At 31.1% G+C, this 18,213-nt stretch overlaps 1 protein-coding gene across 1 annotated transcript in view; it reads right to left on the bottom strand.

Annotated features, from left to right (window-relative positions):
• Positions 1–543: 543 nt before the first annotated feature.
• LOC107994863 (arginine kinase-like) overlaps positions 544–18,213 on the bottom strand; it is a 47,187-nt gene continuing 29,517 nt past the window's right edge. Inside the window, exons 4-7 of the mRNA XM_028665307.2 lie at positions 12,745–13,261; positions 11,247–11,412; positions 4,240–4,541; positions 544–1,058 (exon numbers count right to left, since the gene is read on the bottom strand). Coding sequence (XP_028521108.2) covers positions 897–1,058; positions 4,240–4,541; positions 11,247–11,412; positions 12,745–13,261 — 1,147 coding nt within the window. The 3' untranslated portion in view covers positions 544–896. The remainder of the gene's footprint in view (positions 1,059–4,239; positions 4,542–11,246; positions 11,413–12,744; positions 13,262–18,213) is intronic.

Raw genomic sequence — 18,213 nt, 5'->3', positions numbered from 1 at the left:
TTGAGTGTCATAAAGCCAATGTTGTCGATATAAGCTCCCAAGTGGGTTACCCTCTCGCAACTGATAGTACGTATTTTCTACCAGCTGCTGGAAAACACTGTGCTTCTTTTGATTCCACGTGTTTGAAATGGCTTCCACGTAGCTTATTGAAATTCGCACGAATCTTATGAAGACAATTTTATTACAGTATTATCCTTGTTCGAGTAAATATGAAATTATTTATAAAAAAAAAATCGATAAGATAAATTAATTCTGATTTTCCTGAGAAATTAAATTTCTTTTTGAAAGTAAATTTGAAAGATAAATTTAATCATTTTTCTACTTTATTACTTATTTTTGTATCGTTATAGCAAGGATTATATTTTTTGATTTGTATTTAACTTATTCATTATTTCCAAATTTACTCAAAACATAGTGATCAAAAAAATTAATAAATACTTCAAAAACTTTTTATTACATTATCAAATGGTCCTCATTCAAGAACCAAGAATTATTCATGATCATCAAATTCCAAGATTAACTTTAGATAAAAAGAACAGGATATACAAGTTCCTCCATAAAGATAACCTTTATTTCAAACCATTGTACAACAATATTATCAGAAGTTAATAAAGGATCGATATTTCTTCGTTTTTATAACAAGAGAAAAAAAAAGAGAGAGAGACTGTTGCAGGATATTTCGAGCATGGACAAGCACTGCTCCAGCTTGTCGATAACTACCTATGAAATGGTTCGTGTTCTTCGATGTGTGCCCGTAACGGAAACGTATTGTCGACTCGTGGAGGAGTATTAATCGATACGTGGTTTAGATATATTTCGATTTATAAGAGAGGGTGAATTGGAAACAGTTTTCACCCGATTGTTATCCGGTTATACACTCTTCGGTTCGACACGCGTTATTCAGACTCTTGCAATCGTTTCTCCTCTTTGACCAGCTCCAGAATCCCGATTCTCATCTCGGAAACCACGTCGTTCTCGGTCAAACCCAACCGACGTTTGTTGCTGATGTCGAATACGCCTTCTTCGCCCTCGGTGTGTTCACCCCTTGTGCCTCTTATCTAAATATTTAATCGTTGATGGGTTTAATCCTATATATATTGCACATGGTTCTTAATTTAATGAATTTTTAGAACTCTATTTATAATGCGTTGTAAAAAGTTTCTAGGGATCCCCAACATCGACCCAGATTCCCCTAGATTTTGATCACGTATTTATATTTAAAGTCCTCTATTGCATTACGTCGCAGATATCTAATCTAAGGATAATTCAATCATGATTTCCATAGATTTCCATCACACGATATCATTTAGTATCTTCTACTACCGTTCTTGGATTGTCGATCTGGGGATCCCTAATTCGGCTCTGATCTTCTCAGATTTTGATCACGTAATTATATTTAGAATAGTCCTCTATATGCATTATGTCGCAGATTTTTAAGGATCTTATAATTTAATCATAATTTTCATAGATTTCTATCACACGATTTTATTTATTATCCTCTACTAGTTCTAGGATTGTTGATCTAGGGATCCCTAATTCGACCCTGATTCCCCTAGATTTTAATCGTGTAATTCGATTTGGTATCCCTTATTGCATCCCAGACTCATGATCTAGGAACCCATTAATTCAACTCTGATTCCCCTAGATTTTGATAACATGGCTCTATTTAGTATTCCCTATTGCATTCTTAGATACCCAAATTTGACTCTAATTCTCCCAGATTTTAATCATGCAATTCCATTTAATATCCTTTATTGCATTGTCCTGGATTCACAAACTGCAGGACATGTAATTTAATCCTCATACTCTCGATTTTGATTGTGTGTTTCTATTCAGTGACCTCTATCGCATTCTCAAATTTCTAACCTAAGTATCATCAATTCAATTCCAATTGTCCTACGATTTTAATTGTATGATTGTATTTGTATTGTATTCTCTATTGTATTATATATCAGATTTTCAAGTTTTCAAATAAATCCCTAGGTTTTGATCACGTGACTCTAATTTTATTATTTATTAGGATATTATTATAAATTATCCTAATCCATAATTTTTTATTTTAAATCATCTATTCGATTCAATATATATATAGCTTTGAGTCGATACAAACTCTCTTTTTTAAAAAAAATTTTTCAACGTTCTATATTCTTAAACAATATGTTATTTAAATAATTTATTAATGGATAAACTTGTGATCACGATAAACTCATCTCTCGTGTATTTTGTATATTTTATATGAATAATTTTCTGAAAATGATATGATAATTATATAAATAATGAGAAATTTAACGTGTGAACGAATTATCGTTTCAATCTAAATATTCCAAATATTATTCCAAATTGTATATACAAACATACACGTTCGCTAGAAATCTATTTATATTCAATTATATATGTGAATATCTTCATGACTAATTAATAACAATTGCATATTAAATTTCAAATTTCAAAAACAAAGAAGAATACATTATATACATTGCAGGATATACATTATGAATAAAGCATAGAATAACAAAAATAATATAAAAATAAAAAATAATATTACATTTGAATTAATTATAATTAATTATTTATTATTCTATTTTCATTGTAAATTTAATTTTCTATAATTTCATAGTGAATTTTTCCAAAATAAGTGAAAACGCAGTTGAAAATTAATGCATATAATAATTTGTTTGCAATCTCTTGTTGAAATTTTCTTTTTATCTTTTTTTTTAATCAATTTTTATAATAAAATTGTTCCCGTTACGAGTGTGAATCAATTGTAACGTTTAATGCAACGTTTGACACAACATCTTCCTCGTCGTAACAGAATAACAAAATTGAAAATTCAAGCAAATTAAATTCATCGTAATTAGTATCACAGAAACGTTGAAAATTTCAGATTTTACCGAGCAGTTAACGAACAAATAATTAATTATACATTCCCTGGCTGCGGTCGACCCCACTCTTCAAGCTGAAAGTGAAAATTCAGCAATCGATGGTAGAACAACAATTTTCAAACCAACTTTCGAACAGGAAATGTTATGCGAGAATCTCGAATATCTCTTTTTTTCTCTCAATTTAAATGAATATGAACAATTTAAAAAAAGAAAAATAAAAATAAAATTAGAGAAAAAATTTTGAAAAGAACAAAACTGAAATTACTAAGTATGCTTGATAAGAGAAATGATTAACAAGATATTAATTCATCATTTCTCATAATTTCCACGAGATTTGTAATTTTTCTAAATAATATTTTTTCCCTCGAAAATTTATTTGCCACTTTTCTTCTACGCGATGCATTTAACAAGAAAAGCTAGAGATATTTTATCGCGTTTAATCATATTACAGTTATCTAGGGAATTCTAGGGAATTCCAATAAAACTGGTCCACGCATAACCTAAAGAAAAAAAACAATGCTTTTATATTTCATAGATTCTTTTGCCTATAAACAAGGAAGATCTATTCAAATATTTTCCTCGTAAACGGAATATTCATAACTGGCTGTTTGCGCATCTCGTTTCGCAACTATAGTTTACGTTGTATACACTTGGGATTTATATAAGCATCGTTGCTGCGCTCGGTCAATAATACGAAGGATATAAATATTTCGTATTAACATTAATCCACCTGCGATACTTGTTGCGTTTCATTAGCATTTCAACGATGAATAACAATGTTCGACAATGATAATTACGCGGTATCTCGATATTATTTCCTCGTTTACTTATTTTCCGATTTCGCGGCGCGAATTTATGATTTTTCAAATAACCGTTGAAATATTTTCGAACCATTAAGAAATTTATTAAATTACGCGGAAATTATTTTATCGAAAAATAATTATCGTAGAATCGATTAAAGGAGAATATTATAACGAACATGATTTATGATACGTATAATTAGATAGGAAAATTACGATAATCTTCATTTAGGTTAGAACGGTTATGATCTTGACAGTAGTACACATCAGCCATTGGTTAGACAAGAAGTGCAAGTAAGCCATAGATAGATACAAAAAAATCACTATTCAGAAAAGTAGAATAGATCAATGAAAAATCATTATCAAAATATAGATCAAAGACAAATATAGATTAACTCGATTAAAAAACCATGATAAATAGTCAGAAATATCTCGAGTCTCAAATCGGTCATAATCAATAGAAAAAATAAATTGATTTGAAATTTCTCTATTTTCAAAATAGATTTGAGTCGAAAAAAATAGAAAGAATGGAAAGGAAATAGAAAATGGTCTCTCACCTGAAGATTGTACATATTCGCTATTTCGTGGAATCTTTCGGGATTAGCGTTCAATTTGGGGAACCGGGCGTGAACGGAGGCCCTGATCGTTGTTCCAAGGTTGGTCGGGCAGAAGGTTAGGTAACCCAGCCGACGATGCCGCGAGAATGGTATATTTTTGCCGACTTCGGTGGCCCCTTTAACGAGTCTCGAGTACACGGCTGCCAGATCTCCGCCTTTCTGCATCGATATTAGACGTAGGTGATCCTCTTCGTTGCACCAGACGAGAAAAGTTTTCGAGTCGTTGTAGAATATACCTCTGCCTGGAAATTAGGGAGAGAAGACGCTGTGAGGCAATTTTCCTTTTTTTTGAATTGTGTCTCTCGTCTATTGATATAATATTATTATAATAAATATTAAATGGAGCGAAGAATTTCTCTTGAAAAATCAAAACATTCGTAATATCGAATGAATATAACCTAAAACTTTTTAATATTTCGAAAATAAAATTCTATCACTCTAGTTTATTTTCAAAATGTTTATTTCCTATGAAAATAAACAGAAAGTAAGTTATATATTTTATTAAACTATGTAAAATTCTAAATATATTTGTAAATCCATTTCCAAAGATGTCGAAGGTTATCTACGTCGTATATTGCGTCATTTCTCGATTTCCTTCCGAGCGCGTGTTTTCTTCCGCGAAAACTGAGTAAATCCAGTGTCGATTCAAAGATAATCGAAAGTGGTTCGGTTTACGACTGCGTTTCCATTTGCCTCGGGCAACTCGTGGAATTGAATTATTAATGTTCCATTCTTCCACGCACACGTGACCCCTCAGGTTTGCAAAGGAATAGAGAGAAATGGGAAATTTTCTTTTATCCCGGATCTAATGTTTTCACTCACTGTTTCAATCGTGGGGATGGAAATTCGATACAACTCTTGGATTCTTTTTTCTTTATATTTTCACTGCCTTGAAATTTATTCTTTTTTTTTTATTCTTACATTAATGTCATATTTGAGGATAAATTTTAAACTTAACCTCATTTTTCGATATTTTTCTTAAATGTCGATCGATCAATATTCTTTTATAGAAATATTTTCTAATTTTAAAAAAATTAAATCGTAGATGTTAAATTTAAGATGTTCGAGAGGTTAGATTTAGAAATAAAGAATTTTTTATCCCAGATCTCATGTTTTCATTTACTATTGCCTTGAATTTTATTCTTTTTTTATCCTTAATATGTTACATTAATATGTTTAGAATAAATTTTAAACTTAATTTCATTTTCAATACTCTTTTTAAATGTCAAATTTCTTTTATACAAATATTTTCAAAAAATTGAAAGATGTTTGAGAGGTTAGATTAGGAAAATTTTTAATATTTATTTACATTATTATTAGCTTTCTGATGTAAATTCAGTGATATCGATGAATTTGTAATGTAACAATTTCAAGGATGTTGCAATCCAAATTTAACTTGTGACATTTTTCGTATAAATAATAAGTTTATGCTCGTATCATGGGGGAAACGTATCGAATTTTATAAATATAACTTTCGCTCTCGTACGTGTTGAAAATGTTGATTTCTCTTCTCTCTTAATCTTTTTCTTTATTCTCAATTCTACAATAATTTTCATTTATACAAATCTCTGATTTGATATTAAGAACCTTCTAATATCAATATTAGAATAACACAGATTCCACGAAGAAAAACAAATTTCATCTTCATACATGATCTCTACATATTCCTAACTACAAAGAACTCTGTTACATTTGAGATTTCATGTAATTCTAAGCTAAATCATCTTTCTATACTTATTATATAGTCTTGAAAACAAAATCTCCTTTGATGGCAAAGAATAAATTAAAAACTTAGAACAAAAATATACATAACAATCTATTGAAAGTCAATTCCACTTTTATCAAAGAAAATCAAACAAGAATTTTTCGAATAATTAATACAATTAAATTATCGAAACTGAGCTAACCTAAAAATACAATACACGTATTAAAGGTATTTATTAAGTTGGATCTCAGTAACAATTTTATACGATGAAATATATTTTCATAAGGTGAGATTTATTTAGAAACAGAAAGCAACGATTTATTCGCTTTTCACAATACGTACAACCTTCGATCAAAAGAATCCTTAGTAATATGAAACAAAACACGCGTGTACAATTGTAATACGATTCTTCGACTGAAACACTGTTCGAAAGGGGGCAGAGAGGAGGAGGGGGGGAAATAATTTGATCGAAGCTGCAACGTTCGTAAATAACGAGCAACGTGGTCACTTGCAAAGGCAATCTGTTATCAGTCCGGTTCAAAGAAATAAAAGCGAGTAGTTACGATGCCAATGAAGGGGAAGGGAAAAAAAGGAGAAGAGAATTTCCACAAAATTTCTAGAAACGACGCTTCTTCCATTATTCTATTTTATCTTTTCGATAAAAATTTGCACGATAATCAAAATTTAAAAAATTCTTCTTCGATTACTTCATTTTTCAAATTTATCGAAGTTAGATTTAAATTAACGACGATTCGTAAGGGGAATCGAACAAGTGAAAATTAACCAATATTTCACTAGCGTTGGGAAAATATCTAACAAAGTACTTACGGATCTGTTTCCCCAAAATACTCAACCGATAAAGAAATATCGATCGATCTCAAAATTTTTTTTTCACCCACCAACTTCACTTTGGAACACTTTATTACCAAAAACCTCGTTTAATAATGCATCATCGCGTCAACAAGTTTATAATAAACCTCGTGATTACGAAGGACAAGTGGCCGCAATAAGTAATGTAGGCGAAGTATATACATCACGCGATAAGGGGAGGACGAGAAAACCTCCCGCTTTCGAATAGCTGATTCACCCCTCCGCCCCCTGTACACGCGCCCCAGTCCCTTTAATGTCCCTTAACCCTTTTGAGCCGTTTAATCTCGACGGTAAAGAGATTTGCCAAGGCCATCGCGATGAAAATCGCTAATGCAAATTCACTTAATCACGGGACCCTTAGTCGGCTTTCTGGCAACCCGCAAGGGGTGGCCGGATCGCTTTCGATTCGAGAGCGAATATCTTTGAATCCTCTCGCTCGAAGAGTTACTTTTTACCGACCGAGCAGCGATGGAAGGGGAGAATTAAAAATTTGCTTTTAGATACAAAGTAAATTTTCTGTGGAATTGATTCTCGCGGCTGATCATTCTCCAATAAGAAATTTGTCTTCGATCCTTTATTGGATTGTAATCGTGTAAAAAAAATAAAAAAATATTTTTGAAATTGTGATTATTCTCCTAATAAATTTGGAGAAATTTATCTTTGATTATTTGGATTATTAATTAGGTAGAAGATAGTTCTCTGTGAAATTAGTTTCTGAAAATTGAATGTGATATTTTTCTTTTTTTTTTTTTATCTATCGTAAAAGTGCTATAGAAGGCAAGTTTTATTCATTATTGGAGGGGTCTCGAAGAGGAAAAAAGGAATTTAAATAATACGTTCCATTGCACAGATTATGCCGATTTTGAATTTTCATGGAACTTCTGAAACTTCGAATTACAGCTGATAATAGCAGTGAGAAGGTTGTTAGAGAATTTCGAGGTATTGGAATTTTTAATTAAACTGGGAATGTCTAAATTTAAAATGAAGAGATAAAGGATATGGAAAATTATAATTTTTCAAGAAATTAAGTTTATATATATATATATATATATCGAAATTTATCACGTTATTTCAATTATTATAATTAATTATCCTCTAATGGGTAGTTATTATAGTTGATTCGAAAGAGAAAAGGAAAAAATGGAAAAAAACATGATTTAACAATAATGTTTCGATAATGTCAGTAAATTTTTTTTGATTATCAAAACCAAAATTCCCGTAAAAGTAAACGATGCAAAATTTACGTGGAGATCCCAATGTACGTAATTTGCATTTGTATTTGCATTTGTGTGAATATACCTCAAATACAAAGAATTATCGAGAAATTTTCATTTCCGCAACAATTTTCCCTCGATGCAAGATTTTATTAAAGCAAACGGAAGTAAAAATAACGATACATCTCAAAACGTATTCCTCTGTAGAATTCAAAATTCATCGAATAGGAATTTCGTTTAAACAAATTTTCCCTCGTCATATAGATAGTTTTAAAAAATTATCGCAAATAAATGTTTTTCATTTTATTTTAATTACATTTAATTTTTTCATTCTTTCTGAGAATGTAAATTATAATATATATTTTATCATGAAACACAAAATCGTGGATAAATAATTTCGTTATTTTTCATTTTAATTAGATTTAATTTTTCCCTCAATTTTCTTTATAATATAATAATTTTGCTTATATAATTCCAATTCTTGTTTACTTTCAAATCTTTCATTATTTCGTTCTATCTACGAATAACAAATAACGACATTTTTATTTAACATAACAACATGCTTCGATATCATGCTCAGGATCACAGATAATACAACTTTGCTATATGATAATATATTTTTTATTTTATTTTATTTTCAAATCAGATCTCATTCTTTCTCTATTTATTTCTGGAAACGGTTCATTTTTACGACTCTCAGGATGATTGATTGAAAATCCAATGAAATGTATCGAATTATTTTCATTTCACGGGCAAGAGAATCAACGATGAAAATCAACAAACAAGTGGACCTGTCGTGACACCCGTCAACTCGCCATTTTGTTAACTCGGTACACCACACTTCGGTACTCCGCCTAATCCACGAAACTTTCGGTTTAATCTTCGTTTAAACTTGAACCAAGCCCAATTTCGAGCATTTGGCTTTATCCACGGATTAATGTTTTCAAACGAGCTGAAGGAACTTACGCCAATTGTAATTGAATGTTTTACGCCAACCACAGTGATCCTTAAATCGAACGACACGTTTGAATTTCCCGCGCGAAAATCACTCGGACTATTACAGCGGTGTCTCTCGAGACTCGAATCAAGTAAAAAAAGAAAAAGAATGTATTTAAACATGTATTACACACTTCATTTTAAAAATCTAGCAAAAATAAAATATTTAATGTTTATACAAAATGTATTTAACTCGTAAAATATTTTAGAATTAATTTTGCTAAGGAAAAATAATGTTAATTTTTTATTATGGTCGATTTATTAATTTTTAAAAACTATGAAAAGAAATATTATTAGTAATTCGAATAATTCTTATTTGCAACAATATATTTAATCTGTAAATGAAAGTGTAAGATTATCACAACAAATTCAATCACATTCCAGAATATAATATTTAGTAATTTGAATCAAGAAGAAAGATATTAAATCATCGATATCAACTCGTGATATTAATTTATAGTATAGAGAAGTATACAGTATATGGGATTAAACGAAAAGAAATTATTCGAACAATGCACGATTTCCTTCTTCTTTTATCATTTAATTAAAGAAAGTTCGTTGAAAGATTAAAGATTTTCGATGTGTTAATCAAATAATATAATCAAATAAATTCCATTCTCATAAATTTTTAGTTGGATTATCGTGTTAACCTCAAAATTTCTTCCTCGAGATACTGCGGTCTCATGACTTGTTTCTTGAAGTATCTGCACACAGTTTCGCAAATTGTATTCGTAAGGTATATACACAACGATCTCTCGTCTCGTGTCAATCGATAAATCAACAAATAGATTCGAAATAACGTAGTACGTGTCTCGAACGAGTTTCGAAATGTAATACAGAGAATAAAATTGATACTATAATAATAGTATCGATAGTATTTACCGTTTCTCATGATAATTATTCATAAAAAATCATTTTTCATTATAACTTAACTAAAACTTCTAAATCAAATCAAGTTGGTTAGTTTCGGATCTTTTTTAAAATTTTTACATCAACGAATTGTTAAAATAAAAAAATAAAAATAAATTGTAAAAAAATATCCTTATTTTTATTTTATTTTATAATAATTTTTAAAAATATTCAGAATAATATTCAGGAAAGTAGGATATATTATGGAAAAATTAATACAAAGTAATATTGTAAATTTATACGATACGTGCCTTTCTCTCACTAGAATCTCAATAACACTGAATTCAACGAAAACTAAAAAAAAATTAAAAAAAATATCTCAACAATCCCAAGAAAATATTCCCAGGAAGAATGAAATTCACCTCAACTTACGATCTAATTACTGACACGCGGAGGGCGCCAGCTGGTGTGGCAGAATAAAATTAAAACTTGCAACTCCATCGAGACTCATTAATCTGCGTCTCGAGAATTCTGAGGCCATCGTCGAATCGTTTCTCGACATTGCATTAGTCATTACTATAAATATTCGATGTGAGTGACGTAAGATCTTAGAACAACGATTTTTAATTTAAGATCGATACCCAATTTATTCAACATTTATTCATGCGTAAGGAATAATTATGTGATAAATAATTATTGTTCTGAATAATTTTACGTATCATTTTTATATCGTGAATAGATGAAAATAGTTAGAAAAAATAGTTATTTTAAAAGATAGTTATTAAAAAAGTGAAAGAAAGATGGTAATTAATACGATTTAAGGGAATCAGCTGCGATCTTGACATAGGTTAGACAGAGATTACCTTCCTTCCTCTTTATTAAAAAATTATTAAAATGTTTTATTAATGTTACCTAGATTTGTTTCGAAGCTGTGAAATATTGAATTTATGATAATTGATGTTCAAAACGTTGTTAATAACGTTTTATTTAAAATGATCGATCAAAGCCTTGCGATTAAAGATTTAAAAATAGATTATATTCATAAAAAAATATCAATTACCAATTCCTACCTAAATTTTCACCAATTGCCCTTATAAAAAATCTCAATTTTTTGCATAAAAATTCGCAATCTGTTAATTACTTTACACTCATCGTGAGATAAAAAGGATTAAAAATCGCTGTCCTAAAGTGGATACCGAGTTGAACAATGGATGGGACGATAAATTTCGAACAGTTTTAGAGGTTGATCTGTGCCAAGTTGGGAAAAAAAAGTTAGGAGCAGGTAGCTAGAGGTGAACGTGATCATTACTCACCGACTGGCCAGAACCTATTGGCATTGGCCGCCTCTAAAAATCGATCGCCCTCTTTGAACAGGAAATGATCGTCTATCAGTCGTTGTTGGGTTATCTTGTCCATCTTGATCAAACTGTAATAATTCCCCTTCAGTTCGCCCTCCAACGCGTTCAAGATTTGTTGCACCTGGAAAAAGAAAAAAAAAGGAGGAATTAGAGGAGAAACACGAGTGGAAAAAAGATATAAAAAGGGAGAGAAGAGGAGGAGATAAAAGAAAGAGATTAAAAGTAGTACACAGATTAGAAAGGACATTCGCAGAGGCTTTGGTTTTGCTTGGGAAATTTATATAGTTCGCTTCTGTTCAGTGGACAAACAAAGCGGATAAAACGCGATTAGAAAAAGCAATTATATGCCTTAACGGAGGAGGATTTTCGAGCTAGCAGGAATCAATTAGCTACGTGCACGTTTGTGCGCCTTCATTTAACATCACTGACGCGAAACACAATTCTGTGTAAAGATATCGATCTTGTTTCTTCCTGTCTTCTTTATCGTGTACTCGTTGTTTTTTTTTTGTGGATATTTTTAAATTTGTGGAATTCGAAAGGCTTAAAGATTTCTATGAAAAATAATTTTAATTATGAAATTCATTACAAGTAAGTAGATATTCGTGCTCTACTCTTTGTCTCTAAATTCTAATATATTTCCACTGTCAAAAAAATACAAAACTCTTTTAAAATTTATACAAATAATTTTCTATTTACACATTTTAAATTTTAATAAATTTTAATATATTATGTCTTTTATTAATTCAAATAGAGAGAAGATTATTCTTTCTCGTACTTTTGCCTTCAAATTAATAATAATATAGCTCTACCATCATAAAAATATGATAATTTTTTTAAATTTGTACAAATACTAGTCCGCTTTTACTCATCACAAAATTATACATTAATTTTCCACTCATTATTATTTCCATAAGATTTATAAACCTCTTTGCTTCAAAACTCTAATAAGTCTTTAAAAACTTATACAAATACTTACACAAAATCATACAAAAACACAAATCCTTTAAAATTAGCACAAATCATTAATTCTCCTCCACTCACCATTATTTTTATTTTATCCACATTTTCTTTCCTTCCAAATTCCAATAACATACTACAATAACACACTATCTATCAAATCTTTCAAAAACTTAAACTTATAGTTAAACTTGATTTATAAATTAATTTGTTCTAATAAAATTAACATTAATAAATTAAATTACAATCAAATATATTTTGATTTAAAGTGAAATTTAGAATTAATCATTAATAATCATAATTAAATCTAATAGAAATTATAAAAAACTAGCATTAGGCTACCCTACTATAGAAAAATAAATTAATTATCAAGCAATTAAATATCCAATTAAAGACTTATATAAAAAAATCCTATCTATCTAAAAAATCTATCAAATCGTTAACACCTGGCTTATTAACTCAAACAGGGAAGAAATCAGAGAAATCTTACACATACCTTCGCCTCCAACTCCTGATAGTGGGACTTGGTCATCGTTGGATTCAGCGGATATCCGTTGACCGACCTCGCGCAACGGATCCTCGTCGAGATGATGAACTCTCCCTCGGGATCGAGGTTGCCCAACTTGTCAGGGTCGCCCCAGTTCAGCGGGGGGTGCACGTCCTCCGGCGTGAACCCGCTGTGATACTCTTCGATCACGGGGTTGAACAGTGGCGCGAACACGCTGTAAGCGTGCTGGTCAGGGGCGTATACACCGACGTTCGAGTCCAGGTTCTTCAGGCCCGATTGTATCACGTCCATCAAAGAGGATTCGGTGTTCGTCAAACGCGATTTGAGCATGTTGAACACGTCTCTGGTCAAGTATTTTTTCAGCAACGAGCGGCTCTCCACCTTGCTGTAATTTTCGTACGCCTCGTCGAGGGCTTTCACCCGATCGTCGAAGGGGTTCATGAAGCCTGGATGGACCTTCCTCTCGCACGCGCACAGACGCTTGTCGCACATCTTGGATAACTGTCTGCACGTGAATTTCGATCGTGGGATGTTACGACACGCTGGGGTTCTTTTTTTAATTGTGATCTGTGATCACTGAATGTGATGATCTTGATGATCTTGGGAATGTTAATAAACGTGCACGTGAAATTTTAAAGATCTTTAGGACGTCTCGTGGAGCTCTAATCAAATATTGGAAAGATTTTGATTGGATATTTGGAACTTTTCAAGAGCGGTAAATAAACGGAGCAATAAATAAATTTCTTTTTTTAATAACACTTTTCAGAGAACGAGGTAGGAAATATTCGGATGAAACTGAAAATACTCGAAAATTTTGTAACAACATTTCGATATCTCCAAAGAATTCTTTCTTTCCGATATTATTTCCAAAATACATCGGCCACTAATTCTTACGTTTCGATATTTCAAATTTCCACACCGATACTTCAATGCACGCGTGTTAAATAATTTGAAATATCGTTTTCAAGATTTCCAAAAAATAAAAAAATACGTTTCAACATTTCCCAAAAACCAATCCCTGAAAACGGTTGTTGTTGCAGCAACTACTCACCCCCGAAAGAAAGAGAAAGAGGGAGAAAGAGGTCTCGAAATCGTCACATTCGCCTCTTCTCGAGCCCCTGATTATTCCGTCCTCCTAACCTTTACGCCTGTGTCGTCTGGACGTCTCTCTATCGCTTTCCACCCCTTTACGCCTCTCCTTCTCCTCCCCTTCACCCGCACGCCTGTACGCGGAGCATCCCCCGGAGCGTCGAGTTTTAATTACACATATTTTTTGCGCGAGCCGTACTCGAGCCGCACACCGGTATGCGCCAGGAGGGCCCTACACCTAGGCGACGTGAATATTCGGAATTTTGACGGACCGCTCGACGCTTCTGGCATTGCCATCTCGACGCCGAGCGACCGCGAAATCTCGTTTCCCGCTCGTCGCGAAAAACCTGTCCCTCCTCCTCCGTACGAATGCCAAGTTCCTTCGAATGCGAATAATTTTCGTTATATATATATAATACCTCGTGGTCGATGGATTAATTTTCAAAATTTTGGATTCTTCAATTTTCGGTTCTTTTGGATGTGTATGTTATATAGATAGGGTTACATATATTGTATAGTTATAGAAATAAGTTGATCATTAAAGAGAAAGTATATTTTAGATTATATGTTATTCGATGTGAATTATTATACGTTAATATTCTGAAAGCGAAAATAATTTTCGTTTAAATATTTTTGTCTCGATCTTTAGGATCGATTCTTCAAGGATATATATTAATATTCTAAATTGTGAAAATGGTTTGATGGTTGGGATTATGGAGAAGAAAATTGATAATTAAATATCGAGGCGAAGATAAAGAGGAAAGTGCAAAAATTTCGATCGAGTTTATTTATCGAGTTATGAGCAATTGAAGATGGAAATGGAGCGAGACTAGCGAACTCTGTCGTCGCCTCGCTTCATTTAACGTGAAAATAAATAATTTGATAAAATAGATCTCGAACGAGATTTTCGTATAACAACTTTTCTGCTTGTTTTAAACGATAGAGATTTCCAAATATCCTATTGTGATGGAATGGTTTGAAGTTGGAGTTAGAGAAAAATCGATAGTGCGAAATAAATGATTATTAAAATAAAGTAGCTTTGGTTATATAGGTTATTTGATGTAAATTATTACACGTTAATGTGGAGTGTTAATATTCGTAAAGTAGATTTAGATCGATTCGATTCTATGAAAATAATCGATTCTATGAAAATAAACAGAAAATATAAAAATTTCAAAAGATTGAGGTTCATTTATTATGAGGTTAATTGAAATTTGCATTGGACGATGCAAGATGGTGGTATGGACGAGGATAGAGCTATTTTGTTCATTTAAATATATTCATCTCTTTATGAGATGACTTAATTGAAATATCCATATTTTATTTGTGATATTTCCGCGCGGAATTAGAATCGATTATTAACCAAATTACACGATAAATTTAGCGATGTTAAAAACACGCATATAATTCCATCCTTATATCGAAATTTCCATGTATAAAAATTTCTAAATGTTTAAATATTTCGTTAAAAACAAATTTCATACAAAAATTTACAATTTTGCCGTGTAACTGTGCGTTAGAAATAAAATATGATATTGTGAAAAAATATAAAGCTAACAATGCAAAAAAAAAATTAGAGTTGTTATATCAAACAATTGTTATATTATTTTACTAAATATTCGTGATAATACGTTTCCCAAATTACGTGTTAATAAAATTAAAATAATAATTTAATTGTAACATGATAAAAATAACGAAGCAACGAACAATGCGAAAAAAACAATTATTATGCTAAAAATTCCTAAAGATAATTATATTAGAATTAAAATTTTATACAATTTCATTAAAATGTAATAATATATGAAAACATAAAGTTAACAATGCAAAATACGTATTATGCGAAAATTTCATATTTCGTTCCTTTTTGCCGAGCACATTACATCTACGGAAGCAACTAAATTCAACCAAAGAAACAAAAGACGTTCTCGTTACACAGGACCCGCGATTAACAATAATCTTGGTGCGTTTAACATATTTATTTTAAAAGGAATTAGTTAACGGTCGTAATTAAGGGGGAACATACGCGTGAGACATAAATGAAAGAAAGAAAGAAAAAAAAGAATAAGGAAAAGAAGAGAGAGGCATCTTCCACGTGGTTTATTTGGTGCACAGCTGGAGCATATTATATATTACGAGGTTATCATAAGTAATGCTTGTAAGTCCCTTCAGTAATAAAGCAACGCATAGAGACACGTAGACTCGCGTATTTCAAAAAAACAGTGTTGCCAGCGTTTCACTTATTACACAGTTGCATGGTGAGAAACAAGTAAGCAAGTTTTCGACCGTAAATATGTTCGAGCGAGGAAATTAAATTATCGTAATTATCCATGCAGACCTTGGAGAGATTTTGTTTTGGCGAATTAACGTGAGAAAATAATTTTAAATGATCAAATGTTTAGCAATTTATCATAGTTAAAAAGATATGAAGTATAATTAAAGATTTATTTGTATTGATTTTCAAGAAATATTTTATTTTTCGTTCTCAAGAAAAATAAAGTTTCAAGAAAAGAAAGAAATATTTGTTCAAAATTTGTTCGATGTTTAAATTCTATTGAATTTTATCTCACAATTGTTGAGAAACGAATTGTTGTTAAGGAGAGATTGTATGACTATTGTATGGAATAATATAACGAAAGTATTCAGAAATATTTTTTCCCCCTTTTTTTTTCTTTCTCTCTTTTTTTTTTTTTTTTTTGCTTCCATACTAACCTCGATAGCTTTTTATTTATGACGTTTCGAATGTGTTTTGAATTTCGTCCGACGAGCCGGACTTCCGACATCGCCATTCCAATCGCGAACAACCGTGAAATCCTGTTTCCGGCGTGCTATCGTTTTCACGTGTCGCGAAAATATTTAACCTCTCTTTCTCATTGGTCAAAACTTCTCTCGAATGTCACTCTGACAGGTTGATTTTTTTTTATATCGATAAACGTTTACGTTTTATATTAAATAATTCGAAACATTATTTGAAAATTTCGTGAAATCTAAATAAACTCGAGTATAATATACATAATCCATTATACGATTTCCTTGAATAAAATTTTTAAAAAACTCTTTCCATTCAACGATCATATCATATCTTCACATCTTTAAAAATAATCTTAAATATATAATCTTTTTGTGCTATCAAATGACAACAATTACTTCTTCTCTAGAAAGAAATTTGAAAATTCTTTTTTCAGTAAAAAAAAAAAAACAGTGCAAGAAATTAAAATAACTCTATATTCTAACATGCAAAAGTGTTTTTGAATTTTTATTTTCAATCTTTGGAAGAATTTTCTTGCAAAAGGACATACTTTCCTGAATCGTTACACGTTTCACTGAATATTGATTATTTATAACGATTAATTAAATTGGATAAATCTCTCTCGTCAAACATATCCTTCCCATTCGTACATTTGGACATTATGGATAAGATGGAAGACATTCTAGACAAAAGGCGAGATTCAGCATTGGTTGTGTATCCTCTTTGGAAAACTCGGTGAAATTCTTCCAGCTAACTGTGAAGCGTTTCTTCGTACTTGAAAAGCTTCGCCCTTTCTCCGATCTTCGAAACATTTTCAATTTACGCCACAATTTACAGAGACGTCTTTTACACGGATGCGGTGTATACCGTACGGCCGATATCCTGACTCTACCATGTCCGGACGTCCGGACGACGCCAACAAATAGTCATGAAATTCTATTTCCGACGTGGTTAAGATGGGGGTTAATACAACATTCTACGCGACCTCAATCGAAAGTGATTGGAAAGAGGGAAATCTGCTCCTTAATTCCGACTGTGATTCCAAACGATTCGAACAATTTTTCAAGAGGCTTATCGAAATCGAGAATATGAGGAAAGAAAATTTCTTTGATCGATAATTTTGACGATTCCATTTTTTTCATCGAAATTTCGAAAATTTTAATTATCGTGATACGATAATTTTGGTTTCGTTATATTTGATAAAAATTATACGGAAAAAATCGTTATGTGGGAAAATTGGAATCTTAGTTTGGTTATGATTGGGCAATTTATATCGAAAATTTTAATTGTTAATAATATTAATATTTTATAATTCGTTTCATAACTCGGTCGAGAATATGGAAAAAGAAATTTAAGAGGTAAAAAATTTGAATCTAATTGTAGCTGTAAATGGATAATTTTAGTTTCACTATATCGAAAATTTTAATAATTAATGGAATATACGAAAAAAAAAAAAGAAAGAAGAGAATCTTGATCTGACGAATTAATTATTAATTCACCTATCTGACGAAGATGATTCGAAAGAAGAAAATCGGATCGTAATTCTTTTTCTATTCATTGGTACATAAATTTTTAATTGATAATAGCATTTGAAGTAAAAATAAAAAAAGTAAAATTAATAT

The sequence above is a fragment of the Apis cerana genome, linkage group LG1 (assembly GCF_029169275.1).
Source record: "Apis cerana isolate GH-2021 linkage group LG1, AcerK_1.0, whole genome shotgun sequence".
Lineage (NCBI taxonomy): Eukaryota > Metazoa > Arthropoda > Insecta > Hymenoptera > Apidae > Apis > Apis cerana.
This window is presented reverse-complemented; position numbering and strand designations above follow the sequence as displayed.